This window comes from Clarias gariepinus, chromosome 13 (genome assembly GCF_024256425.1).
Source record: "Clarias gariepinus isolate MV-2021 ecotype Netherlands chromosome 13, CGAR_prim_01v2, whole genome shotgun sequence".
In the NCBI taxonomy this organism is placed as follows: Eukaryota; Metazoa; Chordata; class Actinopteri; order Siluriformes; family Clariidae; genus Clarias; species Clarias gariepinus.
In genome coordinates, this window is record NC_071112.1 from 31,070,803 (window position 1) to 31,089,153 (window position 18,351).

The 18,351-nt window shown below is 40.9% G+C and overlaps 1 protein-coding gene across 3 annotated transcripts in view; it reads left to right on the plus strand.

The window, feature by feature from the left end:
• Positions 1 to 2,571: 2,571 nt before the first annotated feature.
• nid2a (nidogen 2a (osteonidogen)) overlaps positions 2,572 to 18,351 on the plus strand; it is a 41,348-nt gene continuing 25,568 nt past the window's right edge. For all 3 annotated transcript variants that reach the window (XM_053510351.1, XM_053510353.1, XM_053510352.1), the window contains exons 1-8: positions 2,572 to 2,894; positions 4,662 to 4,964; positions 7,458 to 7,699; positions 7,794 to 8,272; positions 9,001 to 9,150; positions 11,272 to 11,517; positions 12,753 to 12,953; positions 13,935 to 14,162. In XM_053510351.1, coding sequence (XP_053366326.1) covers positions 2,694 to 2,894; positions 4,662 to 4,964; positions 7,458 to 7,699; positions 7,794 to 8,272; positions 9,001 to 9,150; positions 11,272 to 11,517; positions 12,753 to 12,953; positions 13,935 to 14,162 — 2,050 coding nt within the window. In that variant the 5' untranslated portion in view covers positions 2,572 to 2,693. The remainder of the gene's footprint in view (positions 2,895 to 4,661; positions 4,965 to 7,457; positions 7,700 to 7,793; positions 8,273 to 9,000; positions 9,151 to 11,271; positions 11,518 to 12,752; positions 12,954 to 13,934; positions 14,163 to 18,351) is intronic.

Below are 18,351 nucleotides of genomic sequence, written 5' to 3' on the forward strand. Positions count from 1 at the left end.
CTTTAGCATTTAAAGACATTCTAGAACAATTGTATGTGTTTAACCTTAAGGTAAGAGAAGGGAAGAACCAAATATGGGTGTCAGGTGTCCACATACTTTTTGCCATTTAATGTATGCTTTTTATTTATTATTATTATTATTATTATTATTATTATAATAACTGTGGTATTTGTCTACAAATGATCTGAATTTGCTTTTGAAATAGTCATGCTATACACAGAAGAAGCCACATGGTGGCAGCACAAACTAATTCTTTACATTCTCACACCACAAAAGTGTAACTGCTGAATTTTTGGCCATCAAACTTTTTTTTTTTTTTAATGTTCATGTGTACTTTGTGAATCTTCCAGATCTTTAAATTTGTTAGAAGAATCAGCGAAATTTCAGAACATGTAAGTATAAATAATAAAGGTTTTCAAAGAAATACTGTAAATAAAAAGCTATTTATTTCTCTTTTTTAACCCTAATGTTAATAAAATCCACATGGTGTGAGCTTTAACCCTGGGGCTTGTGGGAAGTCTGAATTTTTTCGTTCATTTTAAATGTTATATGTTTTTATATATAACGCTGCTGATCACAGCTAATTATACCAGTGTATAGAAGTACAGAACAGGAAAGTCTAGACAACAATTACACGCCCCTTGTGGGCTGGCGCTCATATCCCTGGCCACGCCCATTTTGTGAGAGAAACGTCAAAAGTTAAAGCTGACTAAAGTTGAACATCATGACGTTTTCTTAATTTTAAAAGTGATTTTCGCACTTTTATCTTTACGTCTTATTATACACCTTAATACAGTGAAAATCCATCAAAGTGGAGGATTTTGTTTTCCCGAGAGCACGAAGTTAATATGTACAGATCCCGGAAGTACTGTCCGGCAAATGACGAACAGCCAATCAGCGCGCGTGATGTTTTGGATAACTGGTCGTCAGGGTTGCCAGATTGAGTTAGACCTCCCACTGAAAAGCAGTCCTAAATCAGTAAAGTGACATTTTAAAAGATTTAGCACAGATTTAGCACAGATGCATGCAGTAATGCACTTTACACTTGATATGACATGTAGTTTCAATATTGAAGGATGCACTACAACTTGGCACGGCGTTTTACGCCGGATGCCCTTCCTGATGCAACCCTCCCATTTTATCCAAGTTTGGGACCGGCACTGCATCCAGTGGCTGGGGGTTTGGGCACTGACTGGGAATCAAACCCGGGCCTTCCGCATGGCAGACAAAACACCTACCACTGAGCCACCAGTGCCCATAAAACAATTCATATGCAATTTTGATCAATTCAATCATTTATCTTCAGTAACAGTTTTATCTTTTTGGGGGTTGCATGGATTCAACGATTTAGATAGTCCTTGCTTTAAAACCAAAACTCCAGGTTGTGAGTCTGGACCTAATGATCTAACTTCTTTGACATGCCTTACTCTTACTCCAACACTAACAAAATGAAACGTCACCTTAAATATCCATTTTCAGCCTGAAACACTGTGCATGTAAAGGACTTTTGACTTCAGCTCGCACACCTTCAGCTGGGGAGGAACAGCCTGGATTAGGTTTGACTCCATCCTGTGGACTTTTTGATTTGCAGCAAATGGGTGGGTATCATGATACTACAAGTGTGCACATGTCTTCAAAAGCTTTTTATAAGTTAATGAACACTGACAGAGCAAACAGAACACATGTGGTGTCGACTTATTTTATATGTCGATCATTCTGAGATGATAACAAAAAAAATTACATCATTATAACTTATAAATTATATAGACTTATAACACTAAATTAACACTTAAGCTGTAATATACTTTACATTTACTTTGAGTGATGGGCGTGTCAGGGTAAGAAGGGAAGCGTCCACTGTACAAGCCTCTGGAGGCAGGGTTATGAATATGAATATAAAATGAATATTTTTATCATCTGAATGTATTGCCATTTTTTTTATTTTAATAGCCAAATTCTACATTAATAAAATTTACATTTTCTAAGCGTTTGCTTTTCCTCTGTGCATTTCAAAATCTTTTACTCTTGTTAAATCTAATAGAAAATCACAAATACACTTTGTTTTTGTCTCGTTATTCCAATTTAGGTAATGAAACACTGTGATTTTTTCACGTGTGTTTTTTCCGCTTTATTTATTTGGTTTATTTTAATTTCCCCCTTTTTTCTTTACTGGTTGTTTGTTTGTTTATTGATTGGTTTATTTTGTCTAGTGTTCATACTTATTGACATACATACAGTTTGCTATTATTATTAATAATAAAGATGATATATATTATTTTTGTGTTCTATTACTGTAGAAAGTGTTGTTATAATTGCATAATTCAACTTTTACACCTGAATGTATTGAGTGTTATATTTTTTCCTAATTCTTTTTGTTATAATAATATTAAAATAATATGTAGTTGGAAGTCATAAAATAAAAGTTAAATTCAGGTTGTAATTCCTTTCAAACACACCATTTGAGTCCCAACTAATTTTCCAACCCAAAAGAGGATTTATCCTAATCTGGCAACCCCGCGGAGCTCAAATTCCTTCGGACTCTGAATAAGAGAAATAGAGCAGCATCACAGAGCGGAGTGTCCAGACCGAGAGGGAGAGAGCGGGAGAGGTAGAGGGACAGACAGAGAGAGAGAGAGAGAGAGAGAGAGTGAAGAGCTCAATGCATTGCTGAGAAAGTTGAGAAAGCTGTGACCATGTGGAAGAAAGCGGCGGCGCTTCTGCTCCAGCTGTCCTGCCTCTGTCAGCATGTGAGCGCGCTGCGGAGAGCGGATCTGTTCCCGTACGGAGCTCAGAGCGGGGATCTGACCCTGCAGGAGGGGGACGATGAGACCTCTGCAGTCATGACCCTCAGCAAACCCATGCACTTCTACGACACCTCCTTCAGCAAGCTCTACGTGAGTCTAAACACGACTTCTTATAGGCTTTAATAAGGAGAGACGCGCTGCTGCAAACAGCTGGACTGGGGTTTATTATAAGGCGGGAAATTATTAGTACTGTACATTACTAGTGCAATATTTTACCCCTAATGGCGTCAAAATATAAAATAACTATATTGCCCTGTATATGGTGTTTTTTATTACTAGTCTGTAAATGAGACACTTATACATTATAGTTTATACGAACAAACAAATGATAAAGTTATACGAATATAGTATTTAACTTTGCTTGCTGTTTGTTTATTTGTTTGTTTGTTTGTTTGTTTGTTTGTTTTTTGCATAATCGAACATCTGGTGCTAAACATCCTCCCTGAACTTCAGCTCATAGGCCTGCTCTGTTTTTATCCTAAATTTCATTCATTTATCCTGGAGATCCTCTAAATCCATGATCGAGTCAAGCTCATTAAAGTTAACCTCTATAGCTGGGCAAGATCATAATGTAAGGCATTTTCCTTATATAGGCACTGTAGGAGCTTCAGTTCAAAGTTTGTTATATATTTATTATATTTGTATTATTATGTCCAAGATTATTCAGTCTTTTCAAACATACTATAATATCTTAATTAGTAAACATTAACATTACGGAAAAGTATTTGCATGGCAAAGCAACATATTACATAAAAGAGCAGGTTTCAGAAGAAAACAAACAAAAAAGAAGAACTCGGACGTATTATCCAGCACACTCAGTAAAACCTACCAGCTGTTTTATTTTTAGTATTGTGCACAGGGCTTAGGAACATAGAAAAATGGCATAATAAAAGATGCATTTCAAAACATTCAACATACAAAGAAATGTCTATAAAGAGTACCAAGGAGTAAATAAAATACAGTCAATTCTGTTATTGTTTTATAACATCTGGGAGGTTTTACTCGGTGTGCTAGAAAATTATTCTGGTTCATCTAGTCAGAAAGTAACAAGTCTTACCAGTTATAAGTTTACTTATTAATTTTAAAGTTATGCTTTAAAATATATTTTTCTTTACATATTGATGCAGACATATATAAGGCTTGGACAGTTGTTTTTTATAACTTGTCCTTCTTCAAAATGTTCCATAGGAAACAAAGCATTCTGAATAAACCACAAAGTATTTATTTAGAAGAACATAGATGATTTATTTTAACCAAATCATGTTCTGTGTTTTATTTATGTTTTTTTGTTACGTGTACAGTAAAAAAAAAAAAAGACTTTAATGAAGCAGTTACTTATCGATGAAATGAATAAATAAATTGAACAAATGCTATTTTTTATGCTAAATTTTTTTTCTCATTATTTTTATGTTTTTAAAGGGCATTTCCCTTTATAGACGGTTTGCTCAGCGTATTTTAGTGTGTTAGTCATATATTTGGGAGGATTGCACACCAGAATGTGACTGTGACTCTGACTGTGTTCCATGCTGAGGTCAATCTTTTTCCAAAAACTTTAACACGCTTTAGTAAGACTGAGGTTTGGCACTTTTCTTTTTTTTTTTTTTCTTGCTAAATACGCTTGGAGAGTTTTTCCACAAATCATCGTATCGGGTCCAGAAAGAAAAACCAGAACATTTTGAATGAACCTCATATTTTTTCCAGTTTTTTTCCAGACTCTCCAGATGTTTCATTTACAGGTATTATTTTGCCCACCCTGACTAGGATGACCCCGACCTCCCAGAAGTAATTACATGAAAGCAAGATGAGTGTAACGAATAAATGATTTTCAACATGAAGTAATCACACCTCTCATTCCAGGTGGCCACCAATGGCATCATCTCACCTCATGACCTTCCTATGGAGAAGCAGTACGTCGATGACGGGTTCCCCACCGAATTCCCGGTCATCGCACCTTTTCTCGCGGACATCGACACTAGTAACGGAAAAGGAGCCATCTACTACCGCCAAACCGAATCCCCGAACATCCTGAATCGAATTGCTTTTGAGGTCCAGAAAGGATTCCCAGACACTCGGTTTACGCCAACTCACGCCATCATCGCCACGTGGGAGGACGTAGCTGCTTACACCGAGGTCACGCGTGCCCCTGAGACACCCAGACAGGTGAGGAAGAAGCTGTTGAAATGACTAACGATTTACTATTATTTACTAACGAATAATACAATAATTAAAGAATAACTGATCACACTGGGGTTGCCAGATTGGAACGAATGGAGTGAATTTACATTCTTTTAGATATTATCATATAAGGCAGAACTTTATTTTTTTATGATGAAATTGTGATAAACACATATGTATGTTTTAAGGCCTCACACTAAACACAAATTCAACATTTTCTATTAATGATTAAGTTAAAAAAAACTAAATAACAATAGCTGCTCAGATTACAACTCCACACCCTTTGGGAATCTATCGGGCGGGGTGACCTATGTGACCCCGAGCCTCTGTGCTTAGCTTTAACCTCTTAAAGGTGTAGATTATTATCTTTACCCGTCAGTCATCCCCACTCCCCCCCCCACCTTAATTCCTATCATCCCCGACTGTAATTGCTTGCGAACACACCGCCGCTCCGTGCTAACTACTAATCTGTCCCGAAATCCCTGCAGCCTCTAATTTCGTGCTTCGTGCGGCTCAGAAGGAAAAAGTGGTGGGAAAGAAGCGGACATGATGACTTTGTCTGTCTGTAATAGCTAGGGATTATCAGCTCTTTCTTTCTTTCTTTCCTTGCGAGAAAGCATGAAAAAGCCACATGCTGTTTATTAACGCCATTTTTTTCTGCTGTGCAAGAGAGAATGCATTTGGCAAGCGTTTCACATCCATATGCTGAGGTCTGTGGCTGTCGCCAAGAGGCCCCGTGTATGAATATAATTATCGATCTCAGCTCTGGATAGTGAGAAACCTGGACGTATAGTTTAGCCGTTTTGTTGTCCTGCTGTCTGGCGATCACCTCCAGGCCAACGGAAAGAAACAGCTTACAGTTTAAACATTTTACTTGTTCAAGATTAAAGCCTGGCGGTTCCTGTGGTACGTACGTATCCAAAGTATGACTAAGATTTTAGACCGCACGTAAACAAAGCTTGAGAGATTACTCAGGCGATCCGGAAAGCTTGTTGACTCGAGATCGTACGACAGTAAGCCGTCGCATCTTGTGCCTGTAAATAAATCCTTCCTCGTCTCTTGAAGTACGAACAGGTGAGATTGCAAGCGTTCGGGTTTGCTCTGAAGTCTCCCATCCTACTGTTTAAATCTTGCTGGGATCTGTTTACAGTCCCTGACACTGTTTGTTTGCTGCTCAACAATGTATTACAGTCTAAGCTCTTCGAGGCATGGGGGATCTAACTACAGAAAACACATCCTCCAGATAATTCACCAGGTGCTGAGAAGCTTTTCGGACTCTCTTTACGTACGCGGGGGTGGGGAATCTAGACGGTCCCAGGCGTTTTATTTTGGGACTCGGATGTCTTTGTTGTAGCTGAAGTTTTTCCGGAGCGTCCCGTCTCGCGTCTGTTGGACGAGAAGTGGGAAGCCGTATGGAGGTGTTACTCCTTGAACAAATGAGCAGAGGAAGTTCAGATCGAGTCTGGCGAGCTTTTTTCCGTCTTCCAATTACGACGCCGTGCCCCGCGGTATCATCCTGAGCGCGTCTCAGCCTTGCCACAAGTGGGTGCCTAATTATTTACAATAACATCTTTAAACAATCTTGTTTATGGGTGTGTTCCTGCAAAGCTCCGAGGCAGTGTGGTCTTGTAATTAGGGATTGCGTGGGTCTCTCTCTCTCTCTCTCTTTTTTTTGTAGAGGGATGAAGAGGTGTTTGCTATGGAATTAGGTAGCCTGAAGGGTGGGTGGGTATAGGGGGTGCCATTTGGAGCAGTTGTGGGGGGTCCTCACAGGTTTTTTGTGATGTTGACGATAATGGAGGTGAAATACCAAAGAAAGGTGTGAAGACAGATCCTTGGTGGAACAAAGGCAGGACACGACAGGGTGCGGGTCGAAGACTGAATGCTCCATTCGCATTAAGCCTTTTTCTTTGTTAAAAGGTTTACTTGAAAATTAGCATTAGAAGACTCCAAAAGTGGCAGGTGGTCATTCAAAGTTGTCTGTGCGCATGGCTCATGGATCATGAGCTTGGCTTTTAGAGACATGATGTCGAAATGGCAGACAGACAGACAGACGGATGAAGCTGGCTAGGTCGAGACAGCACTTAAAACAGAAGACTAAAGTGGTCTCTTAAGAGGGTGTGAAAAAAGCAGGAAACCAGGAAGGACCCTTTTTTTTTTTAAACCAGACTCACCAGACCAAATAAAATCAATATAAACTTGGAGAAACGACCGAATACGGGCTTAGTCGTAGCGGGAATGCTTTGAAAGTATCGTAAACAAGTAATAAAAGACACAAATGTTTACAGTCTAGATAAACTCAGCGGTCCTCACTGGAATGTGTTGTTGTATGAGCTCTTCATTAGCATTAACCCTGATAAACACAGTTTTTGTTCCTCGGGCGAACTCGGTTCACGGTTCTGATGATAAGACAAAGCACGGGCATTTACATTCGAATTACGGTCCGATGGCGATCTTTTTCTTTCTGTCGTTTCTCAGGTCAACACGTTTCAAGCGGTGGTGGCTTACGATGAGTTGGATACCTACGCTTTTTTCCTGTACCCGGAGGACGGCCTGCAGTTCTTTGGAACGCGTCCTAAGGAGATGTTCAACGTGGAGATCGAGCTGCCCGCGCGGGTCGGCTTCACCAGGGGAGAAATCCCGTATTTTATCTTATCGCGCACTGAAGGGCCTTACTTCAGCATCACCAGCAACGAGCAGTCTGTCAAGAACTTGTACCAGTAAGCAACTTAAATTCAAAAGCTTTAATGGATGTCACATTAACAAAAGAAATGACTTGTGGCACGAATGATCTGTTTGTTAATCTCTCTTCAGGACGGGGAACACCGACGTCCCGGGCGTCTGGCTCTTCCATGTAGGCAGCGCCAACACTTTTCACAACGTGGTTCCACCATCGGGGTTAAGCCATTTACCGACCGCAGCCTCTAGGAAGCAAGCGATCGCGTTCCCAACCACCCCCGAGTACGAGGATGAGCAAGAATACGACATTGATCCAGATTTCCAGAATCCAGATGTCACAGAATTCCCTCAGCCAGCCCGCGATGTCTCTATGTTAGGTGACCTGAACCAGGAAGCTGACTCGACTCTGTCCACACCGTATCCTTACCAAGTGGAGGTCACTCTGAACCCTGAATCTCAGACTGATCAGAGCACTCCTACAAATGTTCCTCCGGAGGAAATCATCGAGCCCGTGCATCCTGTCCCAGATCAAACTTTTGTGGAAGCGTATCCCATCAACCCTAACGGTCAGGTGTTTAACGTGGACGATGACGACGAGGTCTTTAGGTCTGAAGGTGAGGCTAAAAAAGCACTTCTTGCAACTTCTTTCTTTCTTTTCTTTTCTTTTCTTTTCTTTTCTGTTTCTTATTTCTGGCTCTGAATTCCAAGCATCCTGAAGAAAACAATCGAACAGCTGTTCCTCCTCCCCCTCCGTCACTCTTTTTTCTCGCCTTCATTCTTCCAAATACAGTCAGGAACAAAACGAACAACCTCATTCAAGGCCAGTGCGCAACCTGTCCGTCTCGCAGCTTTTGGACGTTCTCCTGAAGCTTCAGCACAGAAACAAATGTTGGTCCAAGCATGAGAAAAACCTGCTCTGCTTTAAAATGAGTAAATGCGACCTGTGACCCTGAACAACTGCTGCGAAACACACATCCAGATGTCCAGTATGACATGAGCCTCATATTTGGCCAGGGGCCAGGAGTTCCTCTGTAAATCACTGTTTGCGGCAGGAGCAGATGACAGGAGTGTTTCTCATCTCTCTTCTGGATGACAGATGTCTTTTCTTTAACGGCGCTCACGCTAAGAGAACATCTGTCTTCATTGGCAGGTTACAGGATGTCGGATTGGTGCTCGAGTAAATTTGTCTGCCTCAGACGTATGATTAGAGAGTTACTTAGGCTCGTGTGTAAAGGCTTACACTTTATCCCTTGTGTTTACACGTTTAAGCACGATCTTCTCTCTCTCTGACTCATTCCATTTGACACTGTTTGTCGATCTGTTTCTCCTCTATCCTCTTCAGTGATTCAATACTCCACTGAGAACAAGGAGACGTGCGACCGTTTCCAGCAAACCTGCAACCGGAACGCTTACTGCGCCGATTACCCATCAGGCTACTGCTGCCACTGCCATGCCGGTTTCTATGGAAATGGACGGCATTGCCTTCCTGATGGTGAGTTGGGAAATACTGGTGACATTTGGGTTTAAAAAAGTTGGGTTTTTGGTTTGGATTTCTGGAAATAAAACGACTTTGGTTATTTGGGTTTCGGTTAAAAAGAGCTGATTTGGTTTTGGTTTTAGGATTATGATTTGGTTAAAAATCTGTTTAAATTATTTTGGAGTAAAGATCATTACTGCTCTTGTGAGAATGAACCAAACATCGGACAATGTATTCATTTTTAATTACGAGGGACGTTGTTAGGGAGTTAAACCGGGATTTGTGATGAAATTTCTGATGACTGAAGGCGATTAACATTTATAGACGACTTCAAGCTCATGTACAATGATGAGACTCTTAGCCGCAGTAAAACATTTCAATATTATGGAAATTGTTTTAAAGAAGGTCGTACGTCAGTAAATAACGATCCCGATCGAGGTGGTTTGGAGCCCGCTGCAGTCTTTTTTGTGAACATTCAGCGATTGGAACGTCTGATCCTTGAAAATCAACGAGACACATCTGTCTGTGTGAACTGTACACACAATCATTCACCAACACCACTTGCACATTACAGGAGTTATTCGGCTGGGAGTTATTCCCACATCCCCCGTACAGTCCTGACCTTGATCCGAGCCATTTCCATAGATTTAGAAAAGCTGTTAAAGGGAGTTCCTGAGAGGCCGGCGTTTCAGACATGATGCAGGCGGTCTGATTAGAAAACTTTCTACCTTGATGGTGTCCAAGCACTTGTGAAACACTGGGATAAGAGCATTAGTGGAGCAGGGAATTATATAGAGAAATAAAGGGAGTTTTTACTCTTAGAACTGTGTTCTGTTATTCTCTAAAATCAAAAGTCCCGATTTAACTTGAACACCCTTTGAGTTTGGTCTCATCTTAAAGGGATAATTCTAAATACTTACAGAGACTTAAAGTTTTTATTATTTTTGACTAAATACAGTATATTGTGTTATATGTAAGTGTCAAGGTGTTCCTCCAGAGCCATTTTATCAAAGCAGTTCTAACGTTCAGAAACAACCAATGTCCGAAACATTGCCAAATAAACATTAAACCAAAAAATCCTACTAGGGAAAAGTCGACTTGAATTTGGCTTAAAAAAAAATACATGGTTTGCATTAAAAAGTGAAAACCTGGTTCATGATTACAGTTTGTGTTTGTTGTAGAATGAGTTTAGTTGGGTTCGAAATGAGAAGGACTTAAAGGGTTAAAACTGAGAGACTTGTGTTTGGGTAAAAAAGCTTCTTTGAGGCCCACGCTCCTCTCCTAGACTGGTCTCCTAAAGAGTCTCAGGTTCTTAAGATATTTTCTAGCTGGGTTTCTAATACGGGTATCACTAACAATATTATTCATCGTGTGAAAATGTAGGGTTCTGTATCCTTAAACATTTATTCAGTCGAATGTATTTCCTACATAAACAGACCCTTTCCAGGTCACGGCCAAACCCGGCCCCGCTACACAATGTCACCTTGTTTCCAGTTGCTACTCGGGACATTGAGACATTTTTGAATTTTTTAAAGGTTTAATGTCAAACGAATCTAACTCTAACTAAAACATTCTTGTGACTTATTTAGCAATTCCCATAATTATTTAAAAAAAGAAAATCCTTCTCGGGACACCCTGTAAGGAGTTTCTCTAGCTGTAAGGATCTTGTGGAGTAGGAACAAGTTTCAAAACCTCAGTCGAGAACTGTTGGCTGAATGTCATCTCTGCTGAGGAAAATCTCACTCGGCAGGGGGATATGTGTGTGTGTGTGTGTGTGTGTGCGTGTGTGTACAGAAGGAGCTTTGTGTGCTCTTAGAGAGTGTGTAGACTGATTGTGGAGAGAAAAAGCAGGAAACAGAACAGTTTTGTCACCAAACACAAACCTGCCACGCTTTCTGGTAGGAAACAGTTGTCCAGCAGTTTTTTTTCTGTTTTTGGAATTAACTTCTAGGAAACTGTTCTCTCAAAGGAAAAGAAAAGATTAAGAGTGAAATAATACATAGTGACAAATTCTTCAGGAAAAAATTAAATAATGAAATGCACTTCTTTTTTTTTGTTGCGTTTACATCTTCCAAAAGAAATATAAGGGTTATTTTAAATATTGAAAAACTAAATATTTTACCCTTTTTTCTACAGGCGCGCCTCAACGCGTAAACGGAAAGGTTAACGGGATGGTTTCGGTGGGTTCGACCCCGATGCGACTGGACAACATCGACCTCCACGCTTACATCGTAGTGAGTGATGGTCGTGCGTACACAGCCATCAGCGAAGTCCCAGAACCCCTGGGGTGGGCACTGATGCCCGTCACGCCCATCGGAAGCCTTTTCGGGTGGCTCTTTGCCCTCAAGCTTCCCAACAGCCATAATGGCTTCAACATCACCGGTAAGGATGCAAATACTGTACAAAAACAAAAGGAGGAAAAAGCTCTAGGGCAAAAGGTTTGTAGACACCTGAGCATCACCCTCATATGTGTGATGGAAGGAAGACCTCAAGTGTTCTTGACCTTTACTGCTCTTGGTTGCTTGAGCAAATCTTACAGCCACGCAATACAAGATGTAATAGGATTTTCAGAAATGCGCGTATGGGTTTGTTGGTCTGGCGTCTACAAAGTTTTGCCATGCCGTGTGTCGATAAGGTGTGATGTTTCATCAGAGCCTCAGATTGTTTTTCGTCAAACTGTTCCCAGTTGCAAAGATCATTTGCATCTAATGCGCCTCTACGTTACGGAACATGGCATTAGCATGAAACTAAACTACGCCCATATTAGCATCTTCTTTTCATTGGTAAGTCCTGGACAAATCAGCCACAGTAAGTTAGGAGTAAAGGCTAAGATTGTTTTTCTCTTAAAAAAAAACTAAACAAAACAGGAAACGTTTTTTTTTTTTTTTTTTGGGGGGGGGGGCGGAAATCAGATTATTCGAGTAAAATGGACGTCAGTGTTGTTTGGATAAACTACTCAACTCAATTACTATATTTGGCTACAGCAAACCCTCTTAAATCAGTCTTAATAAGCCCTATGAGTTTTCCTAAACAAATCATTAAATATATGGCACTTAAAGTTCTGAAGCGTGTAGAGTTGTGTAGAGTTGTGTAAGCCGGTACAGTGAGCCGTGCTGTGGCCTTACACACTTATCGTACTGTTCCACCCCTAAACACCAGAGAGGAAACCCCGCTGCTCGTTGCCAGTTTTATTGTGCTGTGTGTTTGTTTAACATTTGCTCTCCCGCTGGGACGCGCTTAAAGTGCCCAGCATTTTCTCTTTCGCTAATATAAACTGAGCGCCGCACAGCTGGGGTTTCTCCCGAGACCTCGGTCCGCAGGGCTGATAGTCAAGGTTTGATTAAGACACACTCTACCTCTCAGTCTAATTCAAGTCAGGTGGTTAAACTGCTGTGTTTTTACTTCGTGGGAAAAAAAGAAATGTAATAAAAAGCTGGCTCTGAAATAATACCGAGAACTGGTACAAAGGTCATGACCTTCATCTGTCAATGATTATGCAATGCAAAAAAAAAATTAAAAAAATGTTATGGTTCAGTGATGAAGATGATCGTCTAGGGAAGTCCGAAGCACAAAAACAACATCATGTTCTATTAATATAACCGTTTATCGTCCCTCAGGTGCTGAGTTTACCCGCCATGCCGATGTGACCTTTTACCCCGGGAACCAGCGACTCCTCATCGTTCAGACCGCCAGGGGATTGGACGACCAGAACTACCTGAACGTTGAAACTCGTCTCGAGGGTGGCGTACCGTTCGTGCCCCCTGGCGCCACCATTCAGATTGAACCCTTTTCAGAGACCTACCAGTATTACCCATCATGTAAGAGCAACAATGGTGGGCTGTGATACAGTTCCACTCTCAATCTTTGTCTCTTAATCCATATGAATTCAGCAACAGTTGCATTTTTATTATATTTACTTAAGAACAAAGTTAGAGCCTTTTCAGCTTATAGTTCATACATTCAATGTTAATGTGGAACATCCAAAGCAGTCGATTAAGTCACAGCAGATCTGAAAAGTCATTAACTCACTTTCACTTGAGGTTGAAAGTTGAATCGGAAAAAAAAGTAACATTGGTGAGGAACTTAAAAACTAATGCTCTGACACTGGAGACTCCTTCCAAAAGTGGTTAATAAGCCGCTTCTTACAGAAACCTTTTACAGACGTATATGTTAGTTACCAATAAACGTTTAATCTGCACTTTTTGTTTACAGAATCAGATCTGAGAATTTATCAGCGTTGTGGAATAAAATGCAAGCTGTTTTGTCATTGAATCTCGCATAAGTAAAAGCTCATTTACATCCCAGGACTTAATTGAATTAATTAAATATATCATGATGCAATAACACTTGCCTGTTAGGGGAGATTTCTTTATACAGAAGCTCTTGGGGTAATTATGTTTTAATGTCTCCTATTTTGTTTAGCTGAAAAAAATCAAACCAAAGGAAAAAAAAAAATCCAATTCTGTCAAAAATGTGTTGGATGTCTTGCTGTATTTAGTATCCTACCACCCACTCCATGGTGATTCAGGATGGAGGTCACAGAGTGGGCCATCTATAAAAAACCCATCGCCCTCCCAACTTCCTCTTAGAGGAAGCCGTGTCTGATTGTGATGAGCCCCAAAGCCAAAACTGTTTTTCATGCTCGAGGATGTCATTAAAGCTGGTCTTTTTGCATCATCCCACTTCCAAGTCAGGTCACCAGAGGTCAAGTAGAGGAAGTAATTTTTTTTTTGAGTGTTTACATTTTTTTATTGATACGTGGTGTAATCCCCAGTCTCTTGTCTGCTATCTGCCTGCAGTGATCACATCCAATTCAGTACGGGAGTTTACGATCGTGTCCGCTCAGAGCGGAGCGGAAAAATTCACCTACCAGCTGAGACAGAACATCACGTACAGGGACTGCAGGCACGCGACGTATGTCGGAGCGGAGACCCTGCAGCTGAACGTAGAGCGCATTTTCGCCATATACGTCAAAGAAGAGCGTGTTCTCAGATACGCCATCACCAACAAGATCGGCCGTGGCAGAGGTAAGCTTTGTTGAACAACAAGGTGTGACTTTTGGTTAAAATGCTTTGACACCTCAAACATCACTCACTCACTCACTCACTCACCAGGGGCCTGGAGCAGGGTACACCCTGGACATCACAGGGTACACACATACTGCGGGGAATTTGGAAATGCCAGATAGCTTAATCTGCTGCAAGGCGACAGTGCCGCCACCTCAAAAGCATGTGGAAAAGAAAACAAGTTCTTTTACCGTAAAGCTAATTAGTTTAAAACATCCTACCTTGCAAGCCTATAACACAGTTGGACCTTTAGTTTCCTACTCTACATTTATAAACCATGTCTGGGGGAGGCCCAGGGGTGGAGTACTCAGCGTTTCCTGCGACTCCTGGTTTCCTGGTTTGATTCTGATCTCGGGTTCCTGTTTGCGTAGAGCTTCTGTTTTCGTTCTACCTGTGTGTGTGTGTTTGCATAGGTTTCCTCTGGGTTGTCCACCTCCTAAAAAAAGGTAAATTACCTCCAGGTTTGAAATGGTGTGTTTATGCATTCTATACAAGGTGTATCCCGGTGTTTCCGGAGTAACACCAGCACTCTAGGTCTTTATTGCAGCTGTGGCCAAAAGTATTCAGACAAAAGTAAAATGCGATGTTTTTGAAATACCAAGATAATAAGACCTGTAAGGTCTTATTAGGTGGATTGGTTTAGGTGTACCTCGTTCAGGTGTACTCTGCCTCGTGCTCCAAGTTCTGTGGGATAGGATCCAGGCTTGTATGAGAGAAGATAATAAGAATAATTAGTTTTCTTTGCTATACAACATGTCCCTTATTCTTTAAAACCTCTTGGATCCAGTAGAGGCAAAAAGATGTCTGTGGTACTCTGATGTCACTCTCTCGATCAATCGTTGTACAGGAATACATTTTGTGCAGAGGTGGACACTCCTGCTTTAGAAGAAAAGTCCTGCCATGCATACAGTAGTGTTCAATCCATTAACTAAACCAGCTTATTCCAATGAGCACAACTCTAATGCAGTCATTGCATGCATTGTCCAAAGACTTTTAGCCGTTACTGTTTATGAATCTGTGGCTAAAACCCTTAACGTTTGAACCCTATTGGGTTATTACTTTGCTCATCGCTTTAATAAAACTCATCTAAGCCGAACTGAGTACCCCTAAGTAGTTATTGTAATATTCAAGCCTGACTCCTTTCCCCTGTCCTTTATCGCGCCCTCATATCTGAAATGGTTCCTTTATTAACTCGCTGACAGAAGCAGAAAGCAGGAATCCGCATCCCTTGCATGCATGGGGGAGCTGAAGCGAGCTTCTCTCTCACGGCGAGGGATCACTGCCACATGTACTGTATGTCACCGGGGGAGATAAGTCCTTACACCGACGCCCTGCAGCGTTGGGAATCGGGGTGCTGTAAAGCATACAGGTTGTTCCTGCGTCTTTGTGTGTGTGGCGTGAGCTTGTTCTCTCTCTTTCGCTCGTTATCTTTCTGTTAGCTCGCTCTTAAGATAAATCAACCCTAGCTTGAAATCTCATGCCCTTATAAGGCTTTAAAGTTGTTCGGTGAAATGGTCTTATTAGGACAACCCTGACTCAGGTTTGGGGAACCTAAACGAATTACAACCTTACAACGTTCGTTGTATCTCTAATTATTCTTTAACGTTCTACAATAAAAAAAACCCAATAATAATAAATCACATACAATGTCAAACCTTTTCCGTAACCATTAGTAGTATGTGCAAGACTTAAATCCAAGTGCAGACAGATTTTGCGCCTCTTGTGTAACTTCGTACATGCTCAATTAAAGGAATAGATGGATTGATTTTAGCAGATGGTGATGTTGCATTTTTTTGCCTTGAATAGACGTCCAAAAAGTTCTTCCTTCCACATTCTTTAGATAACTGTGATCAGGCCAGCACAATGTTGCAACGGGTTGCTAGCAGAAAGCGCTGTTAAGATTTTGCTAAAACAGGAAGCGCCGCTGCAGCTGCTACGAGATGCTCGCACATGATGTCCAGAGATTTCAGAATGTTGTTATTATGCTGCCATCTTAGAAACTCTATCTCTCATTGACAGATTTACAGAGGTGGAGAAATAATTGGGTAGTGATATCATGGGAACGAAGAAATACCCACGTTCAAAACCTCGCGTCCTTCATCGGCCTTGGTGTTGGTGTGAAAACGCAGCTGACTCTGTCTGTCTCAACACACACACAATAATTACGCCAACAGCATGATATTTAAGCGACGTGAGTCATACCCGAACGTGCATGAGTGGTACCCATTGAGCCAGCTTTCAGACACACATACAGTATGTGTATGCATGTCGTTAGAGTCTCGCATTGTATGATGGCTAAGATGTCCGAGAGGACAAGTGGACACTATTGTCAGAGACATGTTGCGTAAGTTCTTCCATGAAGCAAGTGCACACACTGTTTCCAACTTTTTTTTGTTGTTGAAATTAGCTAATGCGTTCCCCAGAAAAGTGTCTAGAAGTTCCCAGATGTTGTCCTAGACTAATCGGTATTGTCAGGCTGGTTTGCATATGACAGAGTGCTATGAGAAGATGAAGAATATAGCAATAGGTTAGAAAAAAATTATATACTGTATTTGTTTCTTATAGAAAGAACTATTTACTAGAGAAAGGGGTGAGTAGGGAAAATGTCATAGAACTGAAGAATGTCTTTTAATTACTTAAAAACATCACAGAGATAAAAAGCTTTAAATAAGTGAGACAAATATTGATTATCCATGTTGTAAATAATGGTAATCAGTGGGATCAATGGTGATAAGTAATTGGTTATGAAGTACAACAGTGATCAGGAATTGATTATTAAGAATCAGTAGTGATGAGCAGATGGTCATTAGGAATCAACAGTGATCAATATTTACCAACTGGGAACAAAGGTGATCAGTGGTTGGTTATTGGGAACAGTGGGAATCAGGGATTGATCATGGGACAGATAGGTGGTTTCTGATTTTTTTTATAGGGAACACTGGTGATCAGTGGATGTTAAATGGGACTCACTCAATAGTTCTGGACTGGACTTTCCTACAATTTTGTACCTGAGCCTCTAATAACGAACTGGACTCCATATTAACTTCTCCACATCTCCTGTTTTACTGAACTTCCAGCCTCCTAACACACAGTATGACTGCAGATCAATCCCTGCTATTTGGTATCACTCAGATGAGGATGAGTTCCCTGTTGAGTCTGGTTCCTCTAAAGGTTTCTTCCTAGTGCCATCTCAGGGAGTTTTTCCCTCAGTACCGTCATCCTCAGCTTGCTCATCAGGGCTTTGCAACAATGATTGTTAAAAGCACTATACAAATAAAATTTATTTGAATTGAATCGATCAATGATTGGTTATTGGGAACAAGGCTGATTAATGATTGAAAGCATTAACTGAAAAATCGACTTATTAAACGCAATCTCACACTTATATTCCGCGCACTTCACAGTAACACAATAGAATACGACAGAGGGCGATGTACCTTTTTCTAAAAATGTGCTTTTAAAGTCCCTAATAAATATGTGAAATGTATTCCTTTTATCCTTAATTCGCTACTCAGTAAAGGGTAATCAGTAATTAGTAAATTTAATCCTATTCAATCGCTCCTCATCACATATGGGAACAACCTTCTCAGAGTAAAACAGGTTTTTTTCCCACCTGGCATAATAACGTCATTTACCGACCCCCCTCACAGTCCAGAGCTCTGTCTCGTCCCTTTAATTAAGACTGAGTTAAAAAGGATACCCCTTCCTCATTAGCAAATGCTCGTCCTTTATTTATTTTTTTTCTTCCTCTCTGCTTTTCTCCGTCCCCTGTGGAGTCGCTTTGAAAAGAGACTGTCTCGGCCTCTCACTTCAAACAACGGTCTTCCTGTCTGCCTTTGATAATTGTCCAAATTGGTCCCTGGCCTGGGGTAAGGAAATCAAGCTGCTTTTAATGTCTGCCAGGATTTCGGCCCACGACGCTGCGTCATTTCAGCCTCATCAGTCGACTGCAGCGCGCGAGCGTCCTGTTGTCTTTAAGAAAAGTCCTCAGATGGAGTGCAGTCTCGCTAAGTTTTGGTCTAAGCGTCCTGCGGAGATGGTGTGTCTCTGTGTATGTGTGTTCGTGTGCGGGCTCGTTCGTGTGTTTTATACGTAGATTGTTTTAAAACGGTTCAACTACGCTGACCCTCGTGGTAGTAATTAGTGCAGG